The sequence below is a fragment of the Chelonoidis abingdonii genome, chromosome 7 (genome assembly GCF_003597395.2).
Source record: "Chelonoidis abingdonii isolate Lonesome George chromosome 7, CheloAbing_2.0, whole genome shotgun sequence".
NCBI classification, from domain to species: domain Eukaryota; kingdom Metazoa; phylum Chordata; order Testudines; family Testudinidae; genus Chelonoidis; species Chelonoidis abingdonii.
This window is the reverse complement of record NC_133775.1, coordinates 26,080,613-26,094,697: the sequence shown is the minus strand read 5'-3', so window position 1 is coordinate 26,094,697 and position 14,085 is coordinate 26,080,613. Positions and strand designations below refer to the sequence as shown.

The 14,085-nt window shown below is 40.6% G+C and overlaps 1 protein-coding gene across 7 annotated transcripts in view; it reads right to left on the bottom strand.

Moving 5' to 3' along the window:
* Positions 1–14,085, bottom strand: part of DNAJB4 (DnaJ heat shock protein family (Hsp40) member B4) — a 46,098-nt gene continuing 32,013 nt past the window's right edge. For all 7 annotated transcript variants that reach the window (XM_032802477.2, XM_032802474.2, XM_032802472.2 and 4 more), the window contains 3 exons: positions 10,929–11,217; positions 4,296–4,870; positions 1–2,035 (listed from right to left, as the gene is read on the bottom strand). In XM_032802477.2, coding sequence (XP_032658368.1) covers positions 1,802–2,035; positions 4,296–4,870; positions 10,929–11,139 — 1,020 coding nt within the window. In that variant the 5' untranslated portion in view covers positions 11,140–11,217 and the 3' untranslated portion in view covers positions 1–1,801. The remainder of the gene's footprint in view (positions 2,036–4,295; positions 4,871–10,928; positions 11,218–14,085) is intronic.

The following is a 14,085-nucleotide window of genomic DNA, read 5'->3' as shown; positions in this document are numbered from 1 at the left end:
AAAAGTTAAAAACAAGTTTATTAAAAAAACACATGAGAAATGCCATACAGAACATACTGAAACTGGAAATATTTTAAATGCATAAACACAATATATAACGATAACAATAGGCATAAGCAGTAGGTAGCAATTCATTTAAAAACTTTTTTTGCCTTTCTAGTCTCACTCCAGCAACTGTTCAGGTTCCCTGTTTGTTCAGAACTGCAAATGAATATGATTTACACTATCATATACGTCAACTGTATGAAAGAGAAACTGTGGTTAAAAATTGACCGTTATCTTCTAGGCCTGTGTTGCTTTGAAAAATTGAAGTGGGATTCTTTTGTGTTAGGGCTCATTAAAAAAAGGCTAACTAAATTAACCCCAACTCTCATAATCCACTTTTCTACAGAAAATCATTTCTATGACATTGCTAAACACTCTGTTATAACCTAAATTACTCAGAGCAGGTAACTAGTAGATTTCCACAGGTAAAAGAATGACTGCAAATAAGAGTAATATTTTCTTCTTATAAAGAACAATAAATCTTCCCTTAAGAATGTCATTATTAAAGCACTGTGGCATGTTTTTAAAACCTAAGTTATGAAAGTAAGTCTGCAAGGCAATTATATGACCAAAACCATACTGCAACCAAGGGAACCAGCCCAATAGCAGGTTATAATACTAGACTCAGTTACTGAAGGCTCTCTCCTTCCCCTACATACGTTTTTTCACCTTAAGTGCTAGGTAACTCATGTTTCTATTCACAAAGGAACATATCCAAGCTCATTGAATTGACGGAAAGACTTCCACTGTCTTAAATGAGCTTCAGATCAGGCCCAAAAAGTTTTCTCAGAATCCTTTAGCTGGGAGCTCAGCTTTGTCCCTTGTATCTTATGGAAGTGGTAGATGGTTCAGCCCTTGAACTCTACAGATGGCCTGAGTTACACATGATCTTGAAATGTGTGTGTAAGCCAAGCGCCTTTATTTACACTGTTCCATGGGCAGCCATGGGTAGCCATGAGAGCATGGCTCCTTCTGGAGCTAAGATACCATGTTGTCCTGCCAATGGTTGGACTGAAATCCATCCCTAGGGAATGGGTGTTAACACCGATTAGTAGTATTCCCCAGGTGGATTTCTGAAGGGAGCATGTCACAGAGTGGCTATACCTGTACTCCTTTCCCCAGAACCATGTGTTCTCCCGTAATGCTTCAGTACAGTCCTCACAAAATCTGAGGCAGCTGGGAGATGGCTCACCTCTTTCGTGGGTTCAGAAGCTCTACAAACAGATTTAGCTAGCCTTTGCTTTGTGAAATGGAAAGTAGCATGTGGGCCTTCATATCTAAATGGTGTCAGTTAATGTTTTAGTCTCTTTAAATATCTGGATATTACATGAGCGTATTTCTGCTATGAATTCTGATTTCTGATATTAGTGGGTAGCATCACGTAGATAATCAAGAGATACATGAAATAAAGTACTTGGATGCTCAAGTACTTTATTAGAAATATGTGCATTGAGTTTTTGCGAAATGATTACATTTTACATGTAAGCAAAATACTGAATTAACTCTCTGATTAGGAAGATCTAAAGTAAGATACAGTGAGTGGTTTTCCCTGTATGTTTTACTGCAAGAGTCACCCGCGTGACTTGTATTTAACCATTCTCTTCTCATGCAGCATTACAGTATTCCCTCCCTCCACCTCACGAAAAGAAAATGAATATTCCACAAATGGATATAGATTGCACTTTTACAGCATGAATTTGCCAGTCTTCTGCATTTTCAGTGTCCTGCTGAAACAGTGTTAACACAGTCCATTCCTTTATGAAACAGGAAGATTTCTCCTAAGTACTTCTTTTGATGCTGGAGGTATATTGTCTGGGAAAATTACTTCAAATTCTATAATTAAGTCGCCACGTTGGTCGGGATTTTTGGGAAATGGCAACCCATATCCTATAATTCTTCTCCTCATCCCAGGCTTTACAACCTCATTTATTGTCATAGGTATGGTTCTTCCTTCTATTGTTGGCACGGTGACCGAGCTGCCACATAAAGCCTAAAACAAATAGTTCATAGCATGAGAAAGAGGCAACCATCAAAAGCTTCTTTGTACTGAAAACTGAATTTTCAGATTACAGAATTAGAAAAAGCTGATATTGTGAATACATGGATTATTTTGCATAACTGAAGAGAACTGTCAAAACTGAAAGACAATATCTTATGTTGCTCCCTTTAAAAGGGGACGCTTGCCTTATTACCAATGTATCTCCAATATCAAACCAGTTATCAGTGCCCTAGAATGACATCTGAAGCAGTCATAAAAGGTTTACTCCCTGGTGCCGCATCCTAAACATGAACAGACAACACAGTGATTGGTACAAACAGAACAAATGCGCTCAGTACTCCCACTGTCTTCTGCTCATGAATCTGTACCAAACAAGCATCATCTCAGCTGTCATTAGAAATTCAGAGTCCTAGCTCTGCTGTGCTTAGCGTTACACAGAGTATCCATTTATTTAAAGACTCTTGCAACACTTGTTTTGCTCATAATTTGCTTTTTAAAATTATTTTAGGTGTAGTATCTGACATTCAAATTGAACCTTTAATAGAGTGGGGCAATTTTTTTTTGGCTAAGATGGAGGGGGGGGTGGTTAAAAAAATGCATTTTTCAGTGTCCCAAAACAGTTTGCAAATTTGGATTGAATTCAATGCATAGTTTTGGCCAAGAAAAAAAAATCTCAAACAATTTGAAATGTTTCATTTTGAAACGGTATTTTGAATTCAAATTTGGCCAACTAAAAAAAAAAAAAAAAAAAAAAGCAGGGGACATAGGGCTGGAGGGTTGGAAAACCACCTGAAATGGCTGACTCAAAAACATTTTGTTTTGAATTGACCAAAACGTTTTGGTCAATTCAAAATGAACATTTAAAAAACAATAAATAAAGGTTTTGGTTTTAAATCAAATGGGATTTTCTTTTCGCTCCTGGATTTTTTGGTTTGATCTCCAGCCCCCCCAAAAAATCTATTTGCTCACTCTGCTATCAATCTTCACAGAGTCCTTTTACATGCACATTTGTGATGTTCAAATTAAAGCAAATACTAAAATACAAACCAAGGATTTACCTTCTCTATATCATCAAGATATAATTTCCTGGCAAAAACAAAAATAAACTAAGCACTTTGTTTTTTAGCAGAGATAATTCCCACTAATCTCCTGTTTTATCTAAATATTTATACATTTATCACTAGACTTCTGGCCTGCAAAGATTGCTTTTGTTTTTCACCTACTCTATGTACTTAATGTGTGCTGACAAAACTCAGTGTTATTTGGACTCAGTGGCAGAATTATGATATTTATGCAGAAACTACATTACCCATCCTGTCATTACATACTGCTTTTCCTCTTGTATTATGTGGTTCATCTCATGAAAAATCATTTTAAAAGGTTTTTTTTTTTTCCTTTCTTTTTTTTTTGAAAGTTCAAAATACAAGCAGACTTTCTTTGTATGTCCTCTGCACATTACTTGAGATTAGTTTATTCTCACCATTCCTTAATGCTACCTTTTTAAAAATACAGACTTGATTCATTTTGGAGAGAATCAATTCCTTTAATTGTCTTCAAACACTAAAGAAAACACTCTACAATTCTTTATTTTTGCTTCTGAAAGCAAAACTACTTTGGTCTTTGGAGTGCATTTAAAAAAAATGTTATGAACTTATTTTTATCATCACATATAAATTCCATAACAACACCTGCTCACAATTTATTCTCATGAAATCCATCTCTATGTATTCTAAAAGCACACTGAAATGTGTGACATGAAAGATATTTTGCAAGTTTGCTAAATTAAGCTCCACTGGTGAGCTGTGAAAATATTCTAGACATGAGTTCTATATGCTTTCTACTCCAGAAATGACAAGGACGGTATATCATAGCAGAAAGGAGTCCATTACATTGGATGCATTCATTATTACTCCAACCCAATCTGCATTTACATATAGAAAGCTATTGTTCTTAGTACTAAAACTTAGAAAATCACAAATATGTTCTACTTTCCTTTCCCACAGATCATCCTGTATGCTGCCATAGACAAAACTTAACAACATATAATGCAGACCCCAGTAAAAAAGCCAATGATTCTGGTACAGGTAACTATGCACTATATTTAGGTTGATTAAATTGTATTAGCTAGAGAACTGGAGTGCTGAACTATGATAATTGCTATAGATATGTTTTCTGCAGTGTAGCCACAATACCATGCTAAGACAATTTGTTTTTATATTTCAGTTGCGCTATCAACTAACAAGAAACTTACCTCCCGCAAACTGATTTTAACAGGATAGATAATATTTGAACCATCTCTCTTGAAGAGCGAGTGACTTTTGTCTTTAATGACAAAAACAATATCGGCTGGGATAGTGTTGGGTGTTTCATCACCTTCTTTTGGGAAAGTGATTTTGGTGCCTTCTTTCCACCCTCTCTTGATCTCAATGGTGAGGATTTTGTCCTCCGTTCGGACACTTCTACCATCTGGGTTCAGCCTTTTTCGGGAAATTCTCATCCTTTTTGTGCAGCCATGATATATCTCTTCCAATGATACTTTAAGTTCATGGATAATCGGGGGATCTTGTTTACGACGAGGCTGGCTACCAACTGTATTCCTTTCTCTTGGAAATCCATTCATGCTAAAACTAGTGAAGGATCCAAAAGGATCTCCATCCACTTCCATCTCTTCGGTGTCTCTGCCACCAGGCATTCTTCTCCCAAAGAAGATCTCAAAAGGATTTGTACCACCAAAAAATGCTGCAAATGTGGCATGTGGGTCACCATGGAAAGAGTATCGAAAGGTGCCACCCTGTCCATCAGGTCCTCCAGCTCCTCCTTTCAACCCTAATTGGAACATTTGGACAAGGTTAGGAAAGTCCATACTAGTTTTCAATCCTGGTACTTATTAACAACATAAAGAGTAAAATACAGTTTTATCTCGAGTCACAAACAAATACTGAAAGGACTGGTAGTAGTTTAACAACTGCACAAATATAGTAAGCAGAGATTGAAGGGCTCCTCTTTAAAGAGAGCTCACCCTACTTGCCAGTGGAGTGCAAAGTAGCAACTACTCATCATCATGCAACCTGCAGTAATTTTGAAGATTTAGAATTGTTTCCTAAAAAAAGTTGCCCTGTCAGCAGCAAATCCATTTAATAATTTGTCACTCATCTGAATGATTGGATTTTAATTAACGTTTTAATAGTGGTCTGAAAATGATGAGTGTTCTCTGTCTGCATGATCTTAAAGAACATATTCCCATGTAATTTTTTTCACTAAGGATCTGCTCAATGGGACTAGGGTTAAGCCCTTCAAGGCCACTATAGGTATGGAATATATAAAGTTGTACTATATTTAAAGCTTTGAATATGCTCTGTTTCTAATCAGACTAGGCCAATTTCTGTGCTCTTGAGATCAATGGGATTGCACAGGGTGTTAGTCAGACAGAGTGGGTCAAATTCTGTGCTATATTAGGAAACTACCATAAATCAACAGCAAGCCATAACGCACATTGGTACGAATGGATAACAGAAAGTATAATCCCGTCTATTGTTTTGGAAACAGGACTTCACCAAGTCTGAGACAATGGAAACACTGTTTTGCTTTGTTTCTTTGGGGGGGTATAACCCAGGAGGAAAGAGAAAGTTGAAAGGAGTGCAGCACACTAGAAAAGTGAGGCCACGTTTTGTTTATTAAAAGCTATTTTCCATCAGTAGCAACACAGCATTAAAAACCAGAAACAGTAAATGTTACATTTGTACTACGTGGCAGAGAAACCTTCACTTTCAAAATTTATGACTCCTTTGGGTGCTTGATTTCTCAACTTTAATGCTGCATTAACTACAGTAGTTTTTGTATTTGATTTCCTTGAAGTTTTCAAAGTCAAACAATAGTAAAAGGAAAATAGCTAAAAGGCATGCTCCTTTATTAGTTATAAATTTTCAGTTGTGTTTATCAAATACTCTAGGCAAGTGGTTCTTGACCTTTTCCAGACTACATCCGTATATTACAAACAGAAAAAGCTGACACCTCCACTCTCATCTAGCAATGAAGAAAGGGAGGTGCTTGTGACCCCCTGAAACATTTTTGGGGGAGGAAACTATGACCTCCAATTTGAGAACCCATGTTCTAGGTACATTATAAGAATTAAAGAGAGACTTTAGAGGTAAAGAAGCTTTGCTATCTCTAACCACCAATCTCATCCTATCATTTCCTTAGTAAAAATTCCCACTCTCCATTTCTCTTCCCAGGCTATCCAAGATTATACTCCGCTGCAAAAACACAAAACAAAAAAAACCTATCCTCCTCTCTAGGAGTCCTTTATAGTTCAGTCTGCTTTCTCAACTAATTGACTACTGTTTCTCTTTCTCTTCTTCCTATTGTTATCCCCACTCTTTCCAGTGTAAGATCTTCCTTCCACTTCCTTCAGGTGACAGTTTTCTCATGCCCTGCTTACACTCACCACAATCCCCAGCACCCACCCAGCTACCTTCTACCTCTACTTTGTGGCTCCAAACAATTCTTTTCTACTTCCCTTTCCTAGCTAATGACCTCCATCTACTTCTTCTTACTGGCTAATTCCCTCCCCCACTCTCTCCCTGACAACAGAATGCCTCCTCAGACCTTAAGGAGGTCTTCAGTTGTAAATACTTAAGCATCTCAGCGACAACTGCAGGCCAAACACTGGTCACAGCCCTCAGAGAAAAAGCAAAATACAGGCCATGGCCTTCTAGGCAGACTGGCTTGCTGGGCATATCACTAAATTGCCTCGTAGATTAAGGTAGCTCAGCACTATATGCAACCATTTTCCTTCTAAGGCCTGTAAGCAGTTATGGATTTAGTTCTATGCTAAAGCCGTTCAGCGTGCATCCTACTTTCTAATCCATGTTAGAGACAGATCTTTTTTTTTAAAAAGCTGAATTCAAAGTAGTCATAAACTATGCATACATTTTAATGCTAGATCCTCAGCTGAGGATGATTAGCATATAGCGCAGTTCAAATGGAGGAGTGTGAGACAGATAAGGCAACTTCCTGACATATCTTTGGGAGACCATATTGTATTAAGTGTATGAATGGTTTATGTATCTTTGTGGGCCAGGGTCTGTATGCACTCCACAGTGGGGGAATTACCACAATTCCTCCAGGAAGAGAAAACAGTGGGGGATGACTAAGGCAAATCACTCAGGTTCTAACACCTCCAGAGAAGTACCACCTCCTGTGGAGGCTCACATATTCTGGTTCAAACTGGATTCTCCAGAGATCAAGAGACAAAGAAAGGACTTTTGGATAAATAACCTGATCTTAAATTGATGCAGGCCCATTGTTCCTCTTACTGCTCTATAGACTGATCTGACCTTGTAACAAGAGGGAAAAAATAGTTTGGTATTTGAAGGACTAACATCTAGAACAACCCTATGCTGAGTTAGGGGTGGGTGACCTCTGATAAGATTTTTAGCACATGGGTAGTTTCTTTTACGTTTTTATATGCTTTCTCTATAATACTTCTACCTTAAGAATAAATGTGCTTGCTTGGAAGAAGCTGTGTAGGTTGGTCATAGCCCTCAGAGAAAAAGCAAAGCACAGGCCCCATGGTCTTTTTGGCAGACTGGCTTGCTGGGGATATCACAGTGTAGATCAGGGAGATGTCCTTAAAACCCCTACTCCCTTCTCAGGCATGGGTCTCTGCCCAGGAGAGGTGACAGCTGAGAGTGAAACCTTTAAGAACCAAGAAGGGTGAGTTACCCTAAAATTGTGGCAGAGGGCAAAAGTGGCCTTTGCATCCTCTTGATCCTGGGCCCAAGTCAATTGCCTGACACAAGATAGACCAGCCTGAAAGGATGTTATTGGACCATTGGCAGTTGGCAAGAGGTCAGTATGGCAGCCAAGTATCAGCTAAGTACAAGGGAGCCCAGTCACTCCCTCTACACTGGCATCAGGGAAAGAGTCAGCGTAGAAGTTCCCCAGTTCGCGCTACAGCTATACTGAGGTGATCCTCCCATGTAATGCTGGCTTTAGGGCCACTTTCCACCAATGGCATAGCACAAAGCAGCAACCTATAGGCCTTAGCATTTACTATTTACAAATTCAAAACGCCTGAACTGATCTTCTACAAAAATGTATTGCTTTTCTTTCTCTAAAAAGGACTCTAAAACAAGATAAGTGTCTAGTTTTAACAAAGCAGCAAAAAGAGTCCTGTGACACCTTATAGACTAACAGATGTATTGGAGCATGAGCTTTTGTGGGTGAATGCCCACTTCGTCGGATGCATGTTAACCAAAAAATTAATCCAGATATGAGGAATGGATTTTTCATATTTGTTTAATTCCAGGATAACTGAACTGATTTTGCTCAAATTAAAAAAGTTAAACAAATTTGGATTAAACCAAGCACAAAAAGTTTGAGCCCTAAAAGAATATTTTGATAAAGTTCTGAACAATTGCAGAGGGGCAATTTGAATGGAAATGGCATCTCAATCTTAACTCTAGTTTTGCTATGGCAAATGCTACACTAAACATTTTTCAGGTTTTTGGTTTTTTTTAAACTGAAGTACTGGTACTGTCAAACAAATGCATGACAAACTGTGTCATGTGATTAGTGGAATGATACTTCCTAGAATAGATTCTGAATAGTTTTTGCTGAAAGTACATCAGGTTCCATGGTTGTAAAACAATCACAGAGCTTTACAACTACTACGCACATTCTGGACAACAATGACAAAGCTTAGGCTGCCACTCAGGCGACAAGGGATATTTCCAGACACATAGCTGCAGGAACTTGTCAATACTTTTGTTAATATTATGCCTAAAATAAGCAGAAGTACATGCTTTGAGCGTCTGCTTCAGGGATGCAATGCCACACTGCCAAAGGCTACACTGCTTTATAAGCCTTGCCCTCCACTCTTAGGAGAATCTGACTAATGACATTTTTAGGAGGGGGTTAGGAAGTGCTACTGCACTGGAATAGAATGAATATTACCTAAGCTGTAGATTAAGTGCATATAGGAAAGAACAGCAAACAGAGCTAAAGGGAGAAAAGCAATAAGGCAAAAGATTAAGGGTAATAGTTTTACAGCTATTTAGGCACTGCTGCACTGCACTGCCTAATTGATTTAGGAGCCCAAGGCTCATTTCCAAAAGGGGTTTGGGAATTTAGGAGCCTAAAACCCATTGACAGTCAAATGCTTAAACCTCTTTTGAAAATGAGAATTGGGCATTACAATGCTGAGCGCAGCAATGACTGAATACCTTTAAAAATCTGGGCCTAGTACCAAAGGAGCAGGATGAACCCTTAGTATTCCCAAATAATAGAATCAGGTCAGGTATCAGAGTCTTAGGAATGACATGAGAACCCATGGAAACATCAGCAAAGACTTGTAGTTCCAGAATTCTCTCACTTCCCAAGAGACCATGGAATTTGCCTCATTTACAGAAGTTTGCAAAGAAGCAATGATCAATGACAGCACCACAAAAATCAAGTTCTCATGTTGATAAAGGGCCAGATATCTTGTAGAGCAGTGTTTCTCAAACTAAGGCCACTGCTTGTTCAGGGGAAGCCTCTGGCGGGCCGGGCCGGTTTGTTTACCTGCCGCGTCCGCAGGTTCGGCCGATCGCGTCTCCTACTGGCCGCGGTTCGCCGCTCCAGGCCAATGGGAGCTGCTGGAAGTAGCGCGGGCCAAGGGACGTACTGGCCGCCACTTCCCGCAGCCCCCATTGGCCTGGAGCGGCAAACCGCGGCCAGTAGGAGCCGCGATCGGCCGAACCTGCGGACGCGGCAGGTAAACAAACCGGCCCGGCCTGCCAGGGGCTTTCCCTGAAGAAGCGGCGACCCTAGTTTTAGAACTACTGTTGTACAGCACTTTACTTCACAATTAGTGCTACTAGTCAATGAGACTACTGATTAGGGTGACCAGATAGTAAGTGTGAAAATTCGGGACAGGGGTGTGTGGGGGGGTAATAGACACCTATAAAAGAAAAAGCCCTGAATATCGGGACTGACCCTATAAAATTGGGACATCTGGTCACCCTACTACTGATGGAGTAGTGTGCAACTCGGCATGAGTAAAATTATCAGAATCTGACCCCAAATGAATGTTAACGATTAAATGAGCCTACCTAGTTTCTGTGGGCAGTGCTTAACCAGTTTGGCGTCTCAAATAGGATGTAAAAGGTAACTGTTGAATCCTAGAAATGGTGGGGCACCATCACAATTGATGATTAAAAAAAGATTGAGCTTCCTGTTTAAGTAATCATTTTAGGCTATATATAACATTTCTGAGGCCTCATCCTTTTGGCATGTTATTACTGTTTATAGTTAAACTAAAAAATTGTTCTGGTATTTCATGACATCAGGCAAATACTTTCCTCTACGGGCAAGAAGCCAAGGCCAACTAAGGACTGGACACCTGGGCTCCTGTTCAGTAGAGGGACTGTCCTGTCTTGTTTTGTACAAGCAAACTATCCTTTATGAAAAGTTTTAGAGATATATTATTCGAAGAGGCGCTCTGTCTCTATGTAACATTTTGATGGTTATCTCAAAAAGCGCAGAGGCAAAAATAAATAAAATGCATCCTGCTATTTATGGGTCACAGACAAATATTAATTTCATTTAAAAAGTTCTATAACATGGATTTGGGATCTTTTTAATTTTTTTTTAAATAAAGAACACTGAATTAAGCATGGTTCTAAACTATGAAGGATACACTATACATGATTATATACATTTGTTAACATATAAGTCTCTGTAATTACCATATATCAGTCTCCATAAGAAAACAATCATTGTCCAAATCAGTACGTCATGGATAAACACACAAACTTTCTTCTTGTCTTGTGGCATTCAACACAACTAGGTGTCCACTTTAAGAGTGTAGCACAGATAGATACTGAGTAAGAGAAATACTTACCTTCCTCCCCAAACTGATCATAAATGTCTCTCTTTTTGGGATCACTCAGCACTTCATAGGCTTCTGCAACCTCTTTGAATTTTTCCTCCGCGTGGGGTGATTTGTTCTTATCCGGATGCCATTTAAGGGCTTGTTTTCTGTAAGCCTTTTTGATATCTTCTTCAGAAGCCCCTTTTTCAATTCCCAAAATTGAATAATAATCTTTTCCCATTCCGAGTGTTGTTAGATTAATTTTAGTTTCTCTCGATATGAAGAAACCAGTGTCCTATGTCTGAGTAATGCAGTGATACTGGGGGGGGAAAATAGCACAAATCAGCAACACAGTTGGTGCTCTGAGCAGTGGATAGACTGCTTACCCTTATTTGATTTCCTCCCCTGTTGCTCATTTATAGATAAATATACACACTGGTAGAGAGACAGCCCTCTCCAGAGCCCTCCCATTTATACTACGTGTCTCCGCTCTTTCTAGAACAGCAAATGCTACAGAACGTCATTTCCCAGACTGCTCAAAGCCAAAACATTCTCTGCACAGCTGTGTCCTCTGCCTTCCAATTAACTGTTCAATTTCCATTTTTCTCTTTTGAGTGATAAATAGGTTCTGTATCTTACAGTCAGATCCCGGCACCTGTACGTCAGTGGTCTCTGACCTTTTTACATCCAAGGTCACTTTTTGAATCTAAGGGCAACCCAAGGTCTACCCTGCCCCTTCCCTGAGGCCCTGCCCTTTCTCTAAAGCCCCGCCCCTCTCACTCCTTCCCACTTCTCTCCGTCGCTCACTCAGCCTCACCCTCACTCACTTTCACTGGGCTGGGGCAGGAGTTTGGGAGGGGGTCTGGGCTCTGGGCTGGGGCTGAGGGGTTCGCAGTGTGAGAAGGGGCTCTGGGCTGAGCCTAGGGCAGGGGGTTGGGGTGCAGGAGGGGATGAGGGGTGCAAGCTCTAGGAGAGAATTTGGGTGCAGGAGGGGGCTCCAGGATGGGGCAAAGTGTTGGGGTGTAGGAGGGGGCACAGGCTGCTGGCTCTGGGAGGTGGGTCAGGGTTGGGGCTTGAGGTGCAGGAGGGAGTTTGGGATGCTGGCTCTGGAAGGGAGCTCAGGGCTGGAGGTTGGAGTGCAGGAGGCGTTTTGGGGTGCTGGCTCTGGGAGAGGACTCGGGGCTGGGAGTTGGGGGTGTGGCCTCCTGCCGGGCAGCACTTACCTCCAGTGGCTCCCGGTCAGCGGTAGGTGCAGTGAGGCTAAGGCAGGCTCCCTGCCTACTCCGGCCCCACTTCGCTCCTGGAAGGGGCCAATGGGCCCCTATGGCCCCTGAGGTGGGGGGGGGCACATGGCTCCAGGCACTGCCCCTCTCTGCAAGCACCACCTCTGCAGCTCTCCCGGCCAATGAGAGCTGTGGGGGTGGTGCTTGTAGGCAGGAGCAGCACATGGAGAGAGCCCCCGGGGCTGCAATGGCGACTTCCGGGAGCAGTGTGGGGCTGGGATAAGCAGGGAGTCTGCCTTAGCGGCAGCCATACTGCACTGCCGCTGGACATCACGATTGACTGGGAGATCCTCTAGGATCAACCAGTCGATTGCGAACGACCGGTTGGTGACCACTGCTGTAGGTCATTGGTCTGAATCCGGACCTTATCAGTAGGCACTGAAAACCGAGCTGTCTGACAGTTATAAAACCACCTATGGAAAATGAGTTGGGAATTTCAATTCCTGATGTGCATTCTAATCTATGTAGGTTCTTATGCCAAGTAAGAATGCACAGCTGTTCTAGTGATAAACTGCCAGAATAAACTGGACCTTTTGTGTAGGGATTAAAACGACATTTCAAATTCACAATAAAATCTGAAACTTTCCAGTAGCCTGATTTCACTTCATTACAACCCCAAATTAATCTATTTCCTGCAATACACAGGATTCCGGACTGAGTCAATCTGATAAAGTACTACTTTATTGCCAGTTAGGTAGTAAGCACAACAAAGTATAACAATGATATAACTTGATCATTACCAGTTTAAAACATCACATGCAGAAACTGGCCACATTCCTTTCCATATGTTACACTGTACAATATAAGCAGTAGAAACTGGTTTCAAGAAGATGCAAAATGCAATAATTAATAGAGACTTCTGAGACAAAGCCATTTGATTTTTGATAAGTAAACAAGTTAAAGTTGGGATAGATACCCAATCACTTTGTATGATGATTTACGTAAAGCAGGGATACTCAGACTGAGGCTCTGGATCCCCAAGTAGCTCTTTAAGGTGTCTCCTGCGGCTCTGTGCAGCACACGATAGTAAAACACTGTGTGATTTAATTATTAACCAGTCTGAGTTATTAGTCAATCAGGATACTTTTACTATGTTATTAACGAATTGTAGTGGATTAAAATAATGATATTTGGTCAGTCATTTTGCTGTGAGAATTATATAAACTAAATATTTCCCATCATACTGCTTAAATATGAATGTATAGTACTGTGGTAAAGGAAACAATAAATTCCGCTACTGTGGCTTGTTTGGGTATTGCTGATTACTAAATTTGGCTCCTGAACCACTGAGGTCTGAGTATCACTGATGTAAAGTTTTAACTTTTAACTCTTTCTCAGACCCTGCAGAAGGGTGGGTATCAAGTTATAGCCTGCAGACCAGCATCTTCAAGATCTCATTTGGCTCTTAGTTGGGTATTAGGCCAAGAAGTTGTAATCATCTGGTAAAAAAGGCAATAGATTTAAGAGTGATTACTGTAATTTTAGGGAAAATATTTCTTTTAATATTTGTTCTAGTGAAAGACCAGTTTTAGTCATAGCTAAAAATCATACGAGGGACAAATAGCTTTCCATATATTGTGTTTATTAATTGTTCCCCTTTCTACTTTATTATGTTCAGATGTCCTTATTCTACAAGTGTCAATACTGGACTGCTTTACAGTGCCCTCAGCAATACCTGTGGGGATCTTCCATACACCAATGCTCAATTTAGAGATGGTATACATTAGAGGTTTAGATGGTATGCATCAGAAAAGACGGTTACTCACCTTTGTAACTGTTGTTCTTCGAGATGTGTTGCTCATATTCATTCCAAGTAGGTGTGCGCGCGCCACGTGCACGTTCGTCGGAAGAATTTTCCCCTAGCAACACCCGGCGGGTCGGCAGGCGCCCCCTGGCGTGGCGCC